Genomic DNA, 17,390 nt, shown 5'->3' with positions numbered 1-17,390 from the left:
TCCTCTCTCTCCATATGGCAATGACTATGTCCCAAATGGCATCCTATTCCCTATAAAGTGCTTTTGACCAAGGTCCATAGGGCTCTGGTCAAAAGTAGTGTGCTTAGTAGTGTGCTTTATAGGGAATAGGGTGCCATTGGGATGCAACCCATACATACTAGCTAATGACTCGGCAGGGGACACACATCCTGCTTTAGTTACCAGGAGAGAGAAACCCAACCCTTCCATCTCTACAGCAAACCAATGGAACTCAGCGAACTGACACTGGGAGAAAGGGTCAACTCATTCACCACTTTAATCAAGAGGTTTCAGGGAAACCAGTACAACTCGTAACCTACAAGTATTTGGATGAAAACGAATCTAGGCTGGTCTGCGTCCAAACTGGCACCCAATTCCCTATATACTGTAGTGCTATATAAAACTATCTTTCTGTATTTTATTCATTATAGTCCACTGTTAATACAGACCCCAAATGTTTTGCATGTCGGCTGTCAAATTGTCAAGATATTGGACTTTCAAGAAGCAGTGTCACTTGCCACATCATCATGATGATGCGTTTTGCATCAAATGAAAGCAACTTTAAAATTCTACTTGTAATGAAAAGCGCTATATGAAAAAAAAAAAATATATATATTATTATATGACTGTATAGGGATTATGGGTTCTGGTCAAAATGTGTGTACCGTATGGGAATAGGATGCCTTTACAGACAGACATTTGGCAGCTGTGTTGCATCAAAAAGTTGTATGGTTGACAATCTGAATGGCCACATTGAGCAAATTAATCAAGTTGTTCAGGGTGACCATGACAACCTGCACTAATTTAAGCAGGATTAACCATGCCTTCAGAATTAAACGCGTTATGATTAGGGTAGTGTAGTTAGTAGGCTATGGGGTGCTCAGTTGGGGGTGAGAGGGTTCTCTCGTGTTGGATTCCTTCAGTTTTCCTTTAATAACACTAGAGGGTGGTGTTTCTCTCGAAACATCACCTCTGTCTGCTCTGTACAAGTAGCCGACTCGCTAAAGTCAATACTGTATCCTTTTTATTTGGGTGGAGGCACCACACCCTAAGTGCTATCACTCATGCCAAATAAAAAAGTTGATCTTATCTTAAAATGTTGGTAGAATGAAAACACACCCATAGTCCAACATCACTGCTACCCTACATCAGATATGATCAGACAATGGCATATTATTTTCCAAACATGAGATGGATATATATATATTTTTATAGTTCAAATTGTCCCCAAATACAACAACCTATTTGAATGGATGTGTTGCAGGTTCTTGTGATCTTGCTGTACCAGGAGCTGCATGTGTGTTCCTTGTCATGCTCCCATGAAGTAGGCTAGACTGGTATGAGAATCTTTAAACAAAGCCCCCATTCAGATAGTGAAAGATATGACTTGAATAATAGGATTCCAAATTAATTCATTGGAAATAACAAATCCCTAATGTTTTATCAACAATAATCACAAATTCATCTCGGTTTGAACACTGTCGAATGTCTAAATGCCTTACCATTGTCATGACCAAGTGTAAACCTATACTGGATTGCATCTCTAATCATGCAAACATACAAGCCAAGGGGGAGAGGGACCAACAAAAGCCGGGGACCAACAAAAGCGAATGGATGCCGTGAGGAGAGGGAAGTCGTCCGAAATCTGGCTACATGTGACGTCACGAGATTTCCTTAGAACAAGCGGCAGCTGCTGAAGCTAGTCGCAGAGCCGGGGAGGACTATCGCCGCAATTTCTGTCTACAGAGTATTATTTTCGGGCATTATAATTGGCCGCAGCATCAGCAGCAATGGATAGATCACTGTCCTCCTTCTATTTTTATCACTGACTGACTGTTCTTTCCAAATATTTTGCTGCGTTGGAAGCACGCAAGCGCTCGAAGGGGGGTGTCCCTAGCTATCATTATTCGACTGCCAGGTAAAATATGTCAATGTAATAAATACTCATTATAAAAATTAAAGCAGAACGGGTTTAAGAAGCCCTGGGTTTGGGGTTCATTATTTTGGGGCCTGTTGAAGCATATTTTCAACGTAAAATGGGTGGGAACAACCGTTAGCCTGTAGCGGGCTAGCTAGCATGAATGCACGTCATTTGCAAGTTTGGGATGTGATGCTGCTGGGATGCTGCAACGGGAGGGCTTGGGCATTCTCAAGCGCGAGCTACAATGATGGGGTGGTGTTACTGTCTGGCTTCGGCCCAGTTTTTGCGCCCTAAACAAATTGTCTTTATTAAAACATAAAGCCACATCTTTCTATGGCCAATATATATATTTTTTAAAACGCTAACGACCTAGGAATAAATGTAGGAAGTTGTAAAAAAGGCAAAACGTCAAGAGGAGACTGTCAGTTAGCTGCTAGCTAACATTTGCTACGTTCGTTAGCCTCGTTCAGTGGCTAGCTAGCTCGGTTTTCAAATTCTTCCCCCAAACACTTGACATTTTATCCGTTTGATGGGCACGTGAACATTGTTTAAAAATCACCCGTTACCCAGTAATGATTTTGTGCCTCTTATTATTGTTGTATAATTAAGTGTGTAACGTTATGGCAGGCGGATGTTATTATGTAAGAGCAAATGGCACCACACGCCCTTGAAACAAAAGCTGTTGTTTCAATATTTGCTTATTTCTATGTGGTGCAAGGGCTATCCATGTCTTGTACATTGATGGCAGAGACGATTATTGCGGAAAAGGTTTGCACATGTGACTTGTAATGGCTTCTAAAATGGAAAGTCTGGTCATGTCAGCCATTGTTTTTGTTGTCATTGGATTGATATCATTTATTTTCCATCCCAGAGCCAGGTCTTTCACATCAGTCGGCTGCTTTTGACAGGTATCCAATCCCTGACAACAAAACACTGTGCAGTTTTCTCCTAGTACAGTAGTAGTGCTTCACTTTGAACAAAAATAAACTCATGGGTTGTCACAGGCAATTTGGCCTCTATTTTGGCACCTTGTATCACTGGTTACTCTCCACAAAGGACATGAATTGGACCACAGAAGCGGTTTCTGAACTTGAATATGATTGTGTACCCAGAATGAAATCCTTTTGTAGACTAAGCCTACATAATGCTTTTGACATGCTGGCTGCTTTTCCCATTGATCACCTATTGGGATTTAGAGTGATTGACTGAGGTCCGTGCTAATGTTGTCATCGTTGTAGCCAATAGCCATCATACTTAGTCACATCTAAATATACGCAGTGAAAAGTAACTGAAGATAAATGCTTTTAGAGACATCAGACTGGCTAGGTTGGGATTGAAGTTATATACAGTACCAGTCAAAAGTTTGGACACACCTACTCATTTCAGGGTTTTTCTTTATTTTTACTATTTTATACATTGTAGAAAAATAGTGTAGACATCAAAACTATGAAATAACACATATGGAATCATGTAGTAACCCAAAAAGTGTTAAAAAAATCAGAATATATTTTATATTTGAAATTCTTCAAATAGCCACCCTTTGCCCTGATGACAGCTTTGCACACTCTTGGCATTCTCTCAACCAGCTTCATGAGGAATGCTTTTCCAACACTCTTGAAGGAGTTCCCACATTTTCCTTCACTCTGCTGTCCAACTCATCCCAAACCATCTCAATTGGGTTGAGGTCGGGTGATTGTGATTTGGTTTTTTTAGACCAGAGGAAAGGTTCCTCCTACTTGGCCCTCCAACACCACTTCCAGCAGCATCTGGTCTCCCATCCAGGGACCAAACGTGCCTAGCATCAGAGGTACGCCAGCAGTGGGATGCAGGGTGGTATGCTGCTGCTAGATCGAGGCTATTTGGTTCTTTCATTGCTGTCAAAGTGCATGTCGCTCAATCAAACAAAGTCTATGTAGAGTCCTCAAGGCACACATTATCTAACAGTGTAGTAGATACTCAAAACATCTAAGTTCAAAAGCGGCAAAGCCTTGCGTGGACCTTATACGTGGCTCTGACCTTGCCTCTGATGTTGTTTGTGTATATCCTAACAGACAATTTAGAATAATCCATCGGAACCAGAGTAGACACAAGGTGGCCGTAAAGGATGTGTACCTTTTAAGAAAATCTGATCAATGGCGCTGCATAAGCAGTTTTAGGCCCGCCAAAGAGCAGGGAAAGAGGAAAGGGGACAAATCTGCCGGTGGGCAGGGAGGGGACGGGACGGGAAGCACATTCTGGGTCTTAACAATGACTCCAGTTCTCACATAAGTGTTTGTAAAGGAACGGGACGGGGGCGGGGATGTAGTGTGTGTGTGTGTGGAGAGCGATCCATGGACCTTTCCCCCCCCCCTTTCTCTCTCCCCTGCTTCCTTCCAGGCTGAGTCACCGCTGGAGTGCCTTGAGAGAGTGAAGGAAGACGTGGAGAACAAGAGTGAAAGAGAGGCAGTGTGAGAGAGACGATTAGGGGAGTAAAGACAAAGAGTGAGAGGAAAACCGGAGTAGAGAGGAGGTAGTGAGAAGAAGGGAGAAGAAAAAGAGAGCCAAGGGAGTTGGGGAAAAGACAGAGAGAGACAACACACACACAGAGTGAGGAGAGGAGAGTGGGTGTGTGTCTGAGGAAGAGACAGCAAGGTCAGGACTGCTGACCCCCCCACCCCCCTGGGTCTGAGCACTGTGCTGACGGTCAAGGCGAAGCCACTATGAGCGACCAAAATGTTGTCAAGGAAGGCTGGGTTCAGAAGAGAGGTGAGTCGATTGATTGATTTGATGATCGGTGATGTTTACGGTCTTTGAAAATATATATATTTTTTCACAGTTCACATCAAGAAAACAAACACCCCCGGTCCCCACATACCTGTATATACATAAATATGGAAACAAACAGGGAAGGGAATAAATTGAATATTGTATTATAACCAGGGGTTGGAACCAAAATCATTTTCCAATCGTTTCGTTCTGAACAGAACCATTATTTATTTTTTTCGTTCCGTTCCACTGTTCCGAACAGCAAAATAAAGTTCTGAACCAGTTTGAAACAAAAAAGTACTGTTTATATCGTTCCTTTTTAAACCTCTGAAAACATATAAAAAAAATAAAAAAAACATTTAGTTCAACATTAAATTACTTCACCAATCAGTGTGGATAGAGCAGGGCTCGAGATGCGACTGAAATTTTGCAGGTGAGAGAAAATGGAGGAGGCGGCTTGTCTTGAAGCGCAGGGCATCTTGTTATGACATGCATTATCTGAATTAGGCCCACAAAATTATACCTACGGAGAAGCGGCTCCTGTCAAGGAACTTTGAATGTTTTTGAACTTCCGAGAGTTGGCTTAATGTTGGACTAGAGCTAACGTTAGCTAGCTAAGCTAACAAACTTGTGTGTGCAGAGCTGCACTAGAATTAAAAACACGTCTTAACTTTGTTGTAGTTAATTAATCCAATGTGAAACGTGATAACTATAGTATCCTTAACTAGCATTGAAAAAGTTAATCCATTCTTCTCTAATTAAACATTTCTCCCTAATTTCTGAATCACTTGTAATGCCATCAGTAGCCTATGCTTCGGAGGGGCAGGTAGCCTACACACACTGGCAAAGATTTCCAGCAGGCAGGTAGACACGGGAATACGTTTCTGAGTGACGGAGTAAGGGCTTTGCATAGGCGGTTTGTTGGCATTTTTATGGGACCAGAAAAAAATGCCCGGAACGTAAAATAACATTATTAACTGATTCCCATGATTTTAATATAACGGTTCTGTTCCGGAACAGTTTAGATCACTTTAGTTTAATTTAGTTATTTTTCGGTTCTGTTCCCTGAACCGGTTCCAACCCCTGACTTATAGCTAGTATGCTCAGCGTGTGGTATGGAGGATTTTAAGCTGTGTTGACTGGTTGAACACATGGATTGGGTGTGCGTGCAGTGTGTGTGTGTCTATATATTGTTTAGCCTCAGGCTGTGACACTGCCACAGACAAATTTCAACTCTTGGAGGATGGCTTAACTCCCCAGTTCCTTCCTTTCAGAGCCCAGGAGCCACTGAATTGTTTCAGGCACTTTTGAGCTTGTACAAAATCCAGTTACAGTCTTCTAAACACTGAAGGGTAGCTAGTGGTTTAGAGTTAAACTAGTAGCAAACAATCAGTTTTATACTTGTATTTTTGCACACTGTCACTTGTGGTTAAAAATAAAATAAAAATCAATGATACCATATAGCCTATTAGCAAGATGGAGCTCTTCTACAACAGTGTCCACATGGACATCTTGCAAGAAAACACCAGCATGGACCCTCGTGTATTAATTAATTATGTATTAACCTGCTTGAACCATAATGAATCGTGCCATACTATTAAATGAAAATGCACTTACTTAAAGCCGTACATAGAGGTACATCCCAGATGGCATCACATTCCCTTTATAATACACTACTTTTGTCCAGGGCCCATAGCCCTGGCACTGTAAATGAAATATTGCCATTTAGGATGCAGCGAGGGTCTGACCACTGCTGCAGCCAGTCAGTTAGTAAGTAACTAGAAAAACTGATAAGCTAAGTTTCCAGTATGAACCAATCCCTGCTGGACTTGTTGCAGGTGAGTACATAAAGAACTGGAGGCCGCGCTACTTCCTGCTGAAGACCGACGGATCCTTCATCGGCTACAAAGACAAGCCCCAGGACGCAGACCTGGCCTATCCCCTCAATAACTTCTCTGTAGCAAGTAGGTCCTCCTCGCCTTCGTCAGTCTCCATTTTAGACCATTTGGGGGCGGTTTCTCAGACACAGATTAAACCTAGTCCTGGACTAAAAAGCAAGCTCAATGGAGAATCTCCATAGAAAATTATTGAGTCCAGGACTAGGTTTAATCTGTCCCGGGAAACCGCCCCTTGGTGTGTTGGGTGTATTGTATTACAATATACAGTGCCTTTGGAAAGTATTCAGACCCCTTGACTTTTTCCACATTTTATTCTAAAATTGATTAAATAAATAAATCCTACACACAATACCCCATAATGACAAAGCGAAATAGGTTGTTCTAATTTTTTGCAAATGTATTAAAAATTAAAAATAGGTCCCACAGTTGACAGTGCATGTCAGAGCAAAAACCAGGCCATGAGGTCGAAGGAATTGTCTGCAGTGCTCCGAGACGGGATTGTCGAGGCACCGATCTGGGAAGGGTACCAACGCATTTCTGCAGCATTGAAGGTCCCCAAGAACACAGTGCACTCCCATCATTCTTAAATGGAAGAAGTTTGGAACCACCAAGACTTTTCCTAGAGCTGACCGCCCAGCCAAACTGATCGATCGGGGGAGAAGTGCCTTGGTCAGGGATGTGACCAAGAACTTGACGGTCACTCTGACAGAGCGCGAGTTCCTCTCTGGAGATGGTTGTCCTTCTGGAAGGTTCTCCCATTTCTGCAGCACTCCACCAATCAGGCCTTTATGGTAGAGTGGCCAGACCGAAGCCACTCCTCAGTAAAAGGCACACGACAGCCCGCTTGGAGTTTTCCAAAAGGCACATAAAGACTCTGTCCATGAGAAACAAGATTCTCTGGTCTGATGAAACCAAGATTGAACTCTTTGGCCTGAATGCCAAGCATCACATCTGGAGGAAACCTGGCACCATCCCTACGGTGAAGCATGATGGTGGCAGCATCATGCTGTGGGGTTGTTTTTCAGCGGCAGGGACTGGGAGATTAGTCAGGAATCAGGATCGAAGGAAAGATGAACGGAGCAAAGTACAGATAGATCCTTGATGAACCTGCTCAGGACCTCAGACTGGGGCAAAGGTTCAACTTGCAACAGGACAACAACCCTAAGCACACAGCCAAGACAATGCAGGAGTGACTTCGGGACAAGTCTCTGAATGTCCTTGAGTGGCCCAGCCAGACTTGAACCCGATCAAACATCTCTGGAGAGACCTGAAAATAGCTGTGCAGCAACGCTCCCCATCCAACCTGACAGAGCTTGAGAGCATCTGCAGAGAAGAATGGGATAAAATTCCCAAATACAGGTGTGCCAAGCTTGTATACCCAAGAAGACTCGAGGCTGTAATTGCTGTCAAAAATGGTCTGAATACTTATGTAAATGTGATATTTCAGTTTGTATTTTTTATAAATTAGCAAAAATGTATATTAACCTGTTTTTTCTTTGTCATTATGGGGTATTGTGTGTCGATTGATGAGGGGGGAAAACTTTTTAATAAATTTTTATAAAAGGCTGTAATGTAACAAAATGTGGAAAAAGTCAAGGGGTCTGAATACTTTCCAAAGGCACTGTACAACATTTGACATTTTTCATAATTTAAAATATCAATTAAGGTTCCCATGTTAGGCCGTGTGCACTCCCTGGAGCCAATGTGTCCCTGTCAAACGTTCAGAGCTAAAGTAGTGCTACTTGAATATAGTACAACACTGTTACCTCCTGAAACAGTAGTGAGTTACAAATGTTTATTCTGTGGTCCTTGTGATGCTTTGTCATTTTATTTTGACCTTTTATCTCTCTCTCCCACCTCTCTCTCTCCCTCTTTCTTCCCTCTCTCCTTCTCGACACCCTCTTTCTTCCCCCTCTCTCTCTCTCTCCCCCTTCCTCTTTCTCCCTCTTCAGAATGTCAGCTGATGAAGACGGAGCGGCCCAAGCCCAACACGTTCATCATCCGCTGTTTGCAGTGGACCACGGTTATTGAGAGGACATTCCACGTGGACACGCCTGATGAGAGGTGGGTCACTCTCTCTCCCTCCCACCTCTCTCTCCTCTTCCTCTACTACAGCCTTGCCTCCTCATATTTCGCTTTTAGGGAAACCGCCATTGAAAAATGAAGTGAAATACCTAAACACTGTTTAGATGCTGCTAAAACGTGTTAATCTAAACATAAAACTTCCACAGCAGCAGTTGCATGTTTTGACGTAACTAGTTTTAGCAAACCACGGGAGCATCCAGACAGAATGGGGGTATGTCTCTAGATTTCTCCATGGCATTTGTTTTGTACCCTGCACTTTTCTAAATGTGTGCTTTCCTCAGCATATATATATATACATCTCTCTTTCTCTCTCTCTCTCACACACACGGTATAGCAGTGTATTAAAGTGAGCTGCTGTTGTTTGGTTCCAGGGATGAGTGGGCCGAGGCCATCCAGATGGTGGCTGACTCTCTGGCCAAGCAGGAGGAGGAGGGGAGCCTGTGCAGCCCCACGTCGCAGATCGAGAACGAGGTCAACGAGGAGGAGATGGACACCTCCACCAGCCAACACAAACGGAAGGTGAGCCGCCCTGGGGACTGAGCACAGGTCATACATTGGTAGATAGGCACGTAAACACCAACCAAGATTGTCTCTCTCATCTCAATGAAGGCTTCTCCTCTTCTCTTTTCTCCTCTACTTTCATCTTCTCTCCTCTCTGACAGACAATGAATGACTTTGACTATCTGAAACTACTGGGCAAAGGCACTTTTGGGAAAGTCATTCTGGTGAAGGAGAAGGCGAGCGGAACGTATTACGCCATGAAGATCCTGAAGAAGGAAGTCATCATCGCCAAGGTACTGGCTGGTGTAAAGCAGTTTCTCTCAACCTTTTTTATACTAGGGATCAAATCTAATTTTATTTGTCACATGCGCCGAATACTACATGTGTAGACCTTACAGTGAAATGCTTACTTACAAGCCCTTAACCAACAATGCAGTTTTAAGAGAAATGCATGTTAAGTAAAAAATAAAAGTAACAAATAATTAGAGCAGCAGTAAAATAACAGTATCGAGGGTATATACAGGAGGTATCGGTACAGAGTCAATATGCGGGGGCACAGATTATTCAGTCGAGGTAATTGAGGTAATCTGTACATGTACATCTGCAAGCTTTGTGTTTTTTTCCTGCTTGGAAGTACATTTAAACTCACGCTATAGAACTGACTAAATGAGTGTCTGTGACCATCTCACAGACTGGAGGTCAATAAACACTGGTTGAAAGAACTGAGCCCTGTTGGAATGGATGCAGATATCGCCATTTGGCGTCTTTTCACCTTCTACATCCTAACATTCTGTCTTTCTCTCCCGTTCTCTATCGCTCTCTTTCCCTCTCTCTCTCTACCCCCGTTTCTGGATTTTCCTCTCTTTCCTTGTAACGCAGGACGAAGTTGCTCACACCCTCACAGAAAGCAGAGTGTTAAAAAACACCCGGCATCCATTCCTAACCGTGAGTATTGTTTAGCAGAGACTTAAAGGCAAACTTTATACTGTAAGCCTGTATTATTCACTTGGAGGCCATGTCTCAAATGACACCCATAGGGCTCTGGTCAAAAGTAGTGCACTATATAGGGAATAGGGTGCCACTTGGGATGCATCCACATACTCAGTCAAAAGCCAAGTCTGATAGAATAAACGTTTAAGCTGTTCTACTGTTGCACGTGTCATTAGATATGTATTCATGGGATAAATTAACATCTGTTTGTGTGGATGTAAAGAAACAAAACAACAGCGATGGTGCAACTCTTATTTTTCTCCAGTCTCTGAAGTACTCCTTTCAGACCAAGGACCGGTTGTGCTTCGTCATGGAGTATGTAAACGGAGGAGAGGTAAGAGATGCCTGTGCTACCTGAGATACCTGGGGAAAGATGAGCACTTTTTTCCCCAGACACTGTAGGTGTGTTGATGAGGATTCCCTGAGACAGTTGCACCTTCCTCTTCCACAATGTAGAATTATTTCCATGGACCGTCTCAGATTAGGAATGCTGATCTAGGATCAAGTCCCCCTCCTATTCATTCTGATTTAAAAGGCAAAACTGATCTTATATCATCACTCCTACTCTGAGACGATATGTGAATACTGGCCCAGGACATCTTTTTTAGAGAGCCATTAGTGAATGGAACTATACCTTTATATGCAGATGTGTAAATATATATTTGAATTTAACATAACTTTAAATCATTTTACATTTTGTTACGTGTTTTTACCATTTATTCCTTTCCCGATTTTCCCCGCAGCTGTTTTTCCATTTGTCAAGAGAGCGAGTGTTCTCTGAGGACCGCACGCGATTCTACGGAGCTGAGATCGTCTCCGCTTTAGACTACCTTCACTCTGCCAAGATAGTGTACCGCGATCTGAAGGTACATGCATTCAAATGGACAGTCATCTCTATATCTATCATAACACCATGTGTAGACTTCTCTAAGAAGCAAGTCCTTACTTCCAATCCTAACTAAGTCCAATGGGAGACTAAGTGAAGATTTGACTTAAAACATATAAAAAGAGCATGCTGTTGAGGATGGATATATTATTGGGGTGTATATTCAACATATGATATGGTATTTATGCTCATTGGCAGCTGGAGAACTTGATGCTGGATAAAGACGGGCACGTCAAGATCACAGACTTTGGCCTCTGCAAAGAGGGCATCACAGACGCGGCCACCATGAAGACCTTCTGCGGCACGCCGGAGTACCTGGCTCCAGAGGTCAGAGCTCACATTGATGTACACTACACTACCCAAAATGGCATGTTGTGAGATATATCCAGGTTTTCTTATGGGAGGAAATATTCTAGGTGTCTAATATATACTAATACTGAGTAAAGCAGGAATCGACTGGCAAGAGTCAAAAGCCCCTGCACGGAAAAGAGTGAGGTGGAGAAAAGAACGGTATGAATGCTGTATGCTCCCAAGGGGGGCCCCAATGGTGGACGCCCTATGCTCCCAAGGGGGGCCCCGATGGTGGACGCCCTATGCTCCCAAGGGGGCCCCCAATGGTGTACACCCTAGCCCCAATGGTGGACGCCCTATGCTCCCAAGGGGGGCCCCGATGGTGGACACCCTATGCTCCCGAGGTCACATACTAATAAAATCTAATGTTATTGGTCACGTACACCTATTATTCACGTTATCACAGGTGCAGCGAAATGCTTGTGTTCCTAGCTCCATCTGTGTAGTAATACCTAACAATACACAGAAATCCCCCAAATAAAAAGAGAAAATATCAGAACGATCAATGTCAGTCTGAAATATATGTATATGGTGGTGTGTATAGACATTATTGACAATATATATGCAGTAGTTATATAGGATGAGCCTTGACTAGAGTACAGTATATACATATGAAGTGGGTAAAACTTACTTTATTATATCATGATGTCCCTATGCTAGGTGCTGGAGGACAATGACTACGGCCGGGCGGTGGACTGGTGGGGTCTGGGCGTGGTCATGTATGAGATGATGTGCGGCCGGCTGCCCTTCTACAACCAGGACCACGAGAAGCTGTTTGAGCTGATCCTCATGGAGGAGATCAAGTTTCCGCGCACGCTCTCCTCCGACTCTAAGTCTCTGCTCTCCGGCCTGCTCATCAAGGACCCCAACAAACGGTACAGACACACACACAGAGAGATAGAAACAGATGCTCGGAGGACACACACACACACACACAGACAGTTGCATGCATGCACTGAAGCAAGAGAGATGTACAGTCGTGGCCAAAAGTTTTGAGAATGACACAAATATTAATTTCCACAAAGTTTGCTGCTTCAGTGTCTTTAGATATTTTTGTCAGATGTTACTATGGAATACTGAAGTATAATTACAAGCATTTCATAAGTGTCAAAGGCTTTTATTGACAATTACATGAAGTTGATGCAAAGAGTCAATATTTGCAGTGTTGACCCTTCTTTTTCAAGACCTCTGCAATCTGCCCTGGCATGCTTTCAATTAACTTCTGGGCCACATCCTGACTGATGGCAGCCCATTCTTGCATAATCAATGCTTGGAGTTTGTCTGAATTTGTGGGTTTTTGTTTGTCCACCCGCCTTTGCAGAATATCAGTCTGTCCGTGATGTTTTTCCTGAAGAGAAGTGGCTTCCTTTCTGCCCTTCTTGACACCAGGCCAATCCTACAAAAGTCTTCGCCTCGCTGTGCGTGCAGATGCACTCACACCTGCCTGCTGCAATTCATGAGCAAGCTCTGTACTGGTGGTGCCCTGATCCCGCAGCTGAATCAACTTTAGGAGACGGCCCTGGCGCTTGCTGGACTTTCTTGGGCGCCCTGTAGCCTTCTTCACAACAATTGAACCACTCTCCTTGAAGTTCTTGATGATCCGATAAATGGTTGATTTAGGTGCAATCCTACTGGCAGCAATATCCTTGCCTGTGAAGCCCTTTTTGTGCAAAGCAATGATGACAGCATGTGTTTCCTTGCAGGTAACCATGGTTGACAGAGGAAGAACAATGATTCCAAGCACCGCCCTCCTTTTAATGCTTCCAGTCTGTTATTCGAACTCAATCAGCATGACAGAGTGATCTCCAGCCTTGTCCTCGTCAACACTCACACCTGTGTTAACGAGAGAATCACTGACATGATGTCAGCTGGTCCTTTTGTGGCAGGGCTGAAATGCAGTGGAAATGTTTCTTTGGGGATTCAGTTCATTTGCATGGCAAAGAGGGACTGCAATTAATTGCAATTCATCTGATCGCTCTTCATAACATTCTGGAGTATATGCAAATTGCCATCATACAAACTGAGGCAGCAGCCTTTGTGGAAAATTCATATTTGTGTCATTCTCAAAACTTTTGGCCACGACTGTACACACAGAGGCACAGGTACACAGACGAACACACACACCAAGGCTCCAGTGGGGGATTATACGAAGCTGGGTCAGTGATCAGCCAACAAACTCTGCCAAATAATTTTGACACAACACATTTCCTACTTCATAACAGATCAACTTGAAATGGGTTATTGACTCATGACTCATGCTAATCAGCTAACCAGCCCTCAACTAACTTCCCATAATTTAGTCTTTTTTTGTACAGGAGTTACTGGCTCACACTGGTCCTGCTTTATGAAATACTACCTCACCGCAATTTGTTTTCATTTGTTTATCGCTCTTCTACAAAGCCGTTTGTCACTCAAAAGCTTGAGGCAGCTAGGTTAGTGGAAAACCCAAGGGAGAACATTCTCTCATTCACCACATGATGCTATTCCAGGATTTGCACCTAGCTCATGTTTTTGTCTTGTTTCACGACGGGCTTTCTAGAAAGTGTTCACATTTGTACATTTCTTTATTTCCGACAGACTCGGGGGCGGTCCAGACGACGCAAAGGAGATCATGCGCCACAGTTTCTTTGTGGCGGTAGACTGGCAAGACGTCTACGACAAAAAGGTGAGTCTTCTTCACTTGACCTCTTACGTGTACGATTTCACTAAACCAGTTCTGTGTCCTCCCACCAACTTTTGAACAAATTCGGAGTATTCCATGCAGGTCAAAATGACTAGCGTTTTTCCAGTCAAATATGCAAATATTGACATGTCACACACGAGGCAGGGACATCAGTGTGTCACATGTCACTGTGGCCCTGTGTGGCTCAGTTGATTAAGCATGATGTCAAGATCTTTGGTTTGATTCCTGCTAATGCCACCGATACGAAAATGAATGCACGCACTAATGTACGTGGCTTTGGGTAAAAGCGGCTGCTAAATGGCATATGAATTATATATTACATGTGACAACGGTGTCCCCTCCCTCTCCCCTAGTTGGTCCCCCCCTTCATGCCCCAGGTCTCCTCAGAGACGGACACCCGGTATTTCGATGAGGAATTCACGGCACAGACGATCACCATCACTCCCCCGGAAAAATGTAAGTGTCCGTCGGATCCCTCAGCACGGGTCGGCCCACTTTTTTTGAATAGGGGTTTTCTGCCATGGACTCCACCGCAAACGGACAGGTCCAATCGTAGCATATTACCCTATGATACACAACAATTACTATTTGAAAGGATGATTAGTCTGTTGAATTGGTGTGTGTTGTGCTTGGTACTGGCCTTTATTTAGTGATTATTCTAAGATAACACTGTTACTCAAGTGCCCCTAAGTAATGAAACTTAATCGCAGGTTATAACACCCTTAATTAACTTTGTTATTTAGCCCAGACTTACCTGTTCTTCTCCCATTTCTCTTTCTGCAGACGATGAAGACGGAATGGGCGAGGGTGACAGTGAACGGAGGCCTCATTTCCCACAATTCTCGTATTCGGCCAGCGGACGGGAGTGAAGGCCATTGCCAGTCAGCCAGTATCGCCCCCCCGCCGCACGGCCGTTTCGAGGAAAACACGTAGCCATTTTAGGAAAAGTCTCCCCTCTTTTCTCCTTCTCTGTATTCGAGTGCAGACTGGGAGAAGTCGTCTTTTTAGGGACTATAAAAGGGGTTTTGCACAGTGGGATAGACTCAAGCTGGTCTCTCCACACAAAAAAAAGTATCTTACATTTTCAACGCTATATACTGCAGAAGGCAATGTTTTTGTTATGTATTTTTATCCGTCAGTATTAGGTTGTCGACCTGTTACGTTCTTTGTTTGTTTTTTATTTTATTTTCAACTTTTTTGCACTTGGTTTGGAAGAGCCGTTCTAGGGAACAAAACCAAAAATGTTGCCTTACGTGTGCAGATGTTTCGTATCATACAGACAGGGTTTGGGTCGGGGGGCTCGTGGTTCATTCAAACTATTACTTTTCTCATATACAATGCCATGGTGGCGCATATTCTCCAATCCCATGGCAACGAGAATCACTGTCTACTAAAAACAACAAAAAAGACAGAACTGACGGAGTTTCTTTCATTCCAATTTCATTGTCACAGTGTTATTTCTTTTCATCCTTTTTGACCTTTAATTTTCAGCCAGAGATTTCTACTTGGTTATTGTTTAACAGAAACACTAAACTGCCAGATACTGCACGGTTCACTCAGGCAACACAGAGCACAACCGCATTCAACTCAGCTACCAGTTTAGCTTTACACACCCATCAGGGAAAAGCTACTATGAATATACAAGCCTTTTTTGCATCTTTTTCCACAGTCATTTGATTAATAACTTATTTTCATAGCTATAGAAAAAATAGTGGTATGGATGTTTACACAAGGAATGTGGCTTATACAGGTCCACCTTGTGCTGTCATAACACACACACACGCTCACACACACACACTAACATCAGAGCCAGCTCTGAGCTCTGCTGATATGGCTTGTGACAGACTATGAAATCTGTATCTGTAAAAAAAAAAAAACATCTCCCCATCAATCACACACACACATACCCTTGGTTTTCTTCCCAAATCGACAAGGTGGGCGGAAGGCATCAATAATCACTAACCATGTTGGGCCACAGATCACGTGAAACTGAGCCATGAATATACTTGTGTATGATGATAGGGTGAGAATGGAGAGAGAAAAGGAAAGCAGTTCCCCCCCCACCTTTTGTGATGTAAATATGCAATGCCTTTTTTTGTTCTTAGTGGTGTCTTGGCCAGACATGAACTTATGTGTGTGACTGTACTTCAAGCTTGCTGACGAGAACCAAGACCGGAGGAAAAGAAAGACAGAACTACGTTTTGGGTTAAAACAACGTAAACTACAACGTTAAAGACTGACTGGACGCTCCCATTTTGTGGCTGTCATCGTCGCCTCGACCTGTCTGTCCAGAAGAGGTTTCCATGGAGATGAGACCCTTTTTCGCTGTTGGTCGAATGGATTGACACCCACTGTAATGTTTTATTTTTCCCTTTCAAATGGGACCATGGTCAATTCTGCAGTGATATATGGTTACATCAGGTTGTTACCATTCCCCCCCTTTTTTTTGTACCATAGTACTAGTTTTATTTATGTTTGTCATTCTAGGCAGTGTTACCCAGTCTTGTTCAGAGTCAAAAAGGCACTCTAAGTCGCTGAAGGATGATATTGTTGGATGCATTACTAAAGTCTTTTTTATCCAATTGTTTTTTGATTGTTTGCCTGTTTGTTTTCTTACCAAAACATTAGTGCAAGAAACCAATAGTGGACTTGCATTGCCGTGGTAGTATTTATTTTGAATTAAATTAAAGAATACATTTCAGGGTTTTTCATGGTGTAAATCTTTTTCTTTTCCCCCTTCTGATATTTCAGTGAGTGTGTTCCCTTTGGAAAGCAATTCCCTAAACAATGTTCAAGGGTCTCATCCAGGGTCATGTTCATTAGGAACCAAACAAAATAAAACAAACCGGGAGGAAGAAACTACTGGCATTTCCACTGACAGATTTACCCTAATGTTTTACCCCAAAGGCTCAGCCTTTTCTTTTTCCATCTACACGGGCCGGTACCAGTGTCTCACTGGGCCCCGGGTACTTTTTTAGCCTGCATTTACATAACAATGGCAAACTGAACTTTATCACCTCAAAAAGCACCAGTCTTGAACGATGCTGTGAGTCTGAGGTCTGTGAGTCTGCTCACCACAAGTCTTTAGTGTCACTCTCCTGATGGAGACAGAGAGCTTACATTAAAGGGATACTTCGGGATTTTGGCAATGAGGCCCTTTATCTACTTTCCCAGAATCACATGAACTCATTGATACCATTTTTTCTCTGTCCAGTATGAAGGAAGCAAGAAGTAGTTTCACGAGCCAATACTAACTAGCGTTAGCCATAGCGCAATGACTGGAAAACTATCTGCTACCCATACACTTCCAGT

At 43.2% G+C, this 17,390-nt stretch overlaps 1 protein-coding gene across 1 annotated transcript; it reads left to right on the top strand.

Annotated features, from left to right (window-relative positions):
* Positions 1 to 1,646: 1,646 nt before the first annotated feature.
* Positions 1,647 to 15,970, top strand: LOC139567512 (RAC-gamma serine/threonine-protein kinase-like). Its single transcript, XM_071388835.1, has 14 exons — positions 1,647 to 1,936; positions 4,316 to 4,684; positions 6,523 to 6,648; positions 8,535 to 8,646; positions 9,039 to 9,186; positions 9,330 to 9,461; positions 10,048 to 10,113; positions 10,424 to 10,492; positions 10,902 to 11,024; positions 11,243 to 11,371; positions 12,056 to 12,270; positions 13,973 to 14,060; positions 14,432 to 14,534; positions 14,862 to 15,970. Exons 2-14 carry the CDS (start codon positions 4,639 to 4,641, stop codon positions 14,945 to 14,947), a joined length of 1,443 nt encoding a protein of 480 aa, XP_071244936.1. The 5' UTR covers positions 1,647 to 1,936; positions 4,316 to 4,638; the 3' UTR covers positions 14,948 to 15,970.
* The last annotated feature ends 1,420 nt before the right edge of the window (positions 15,971 to 17,390 follow it).

Source organism: Salvelinus alpinus, chromosome 2 (genome assembly GCF_045679555.1).
Source record: "Salvelinus alpinus chromosome 2, SLU_Salpinus.1, whole genome shotgun sequence".
Lineage (NCBI taxonomy): Eukaryota > Metazoa > Chordata > Actinopteri > Salmoniformes > Salmonidae > Salvelinus > Salvelinus alpinus.
Note: the sequence above shows the minus strand (reverse complement) of the source record. Positions and strands in the feature narration are given on the sequence as shown.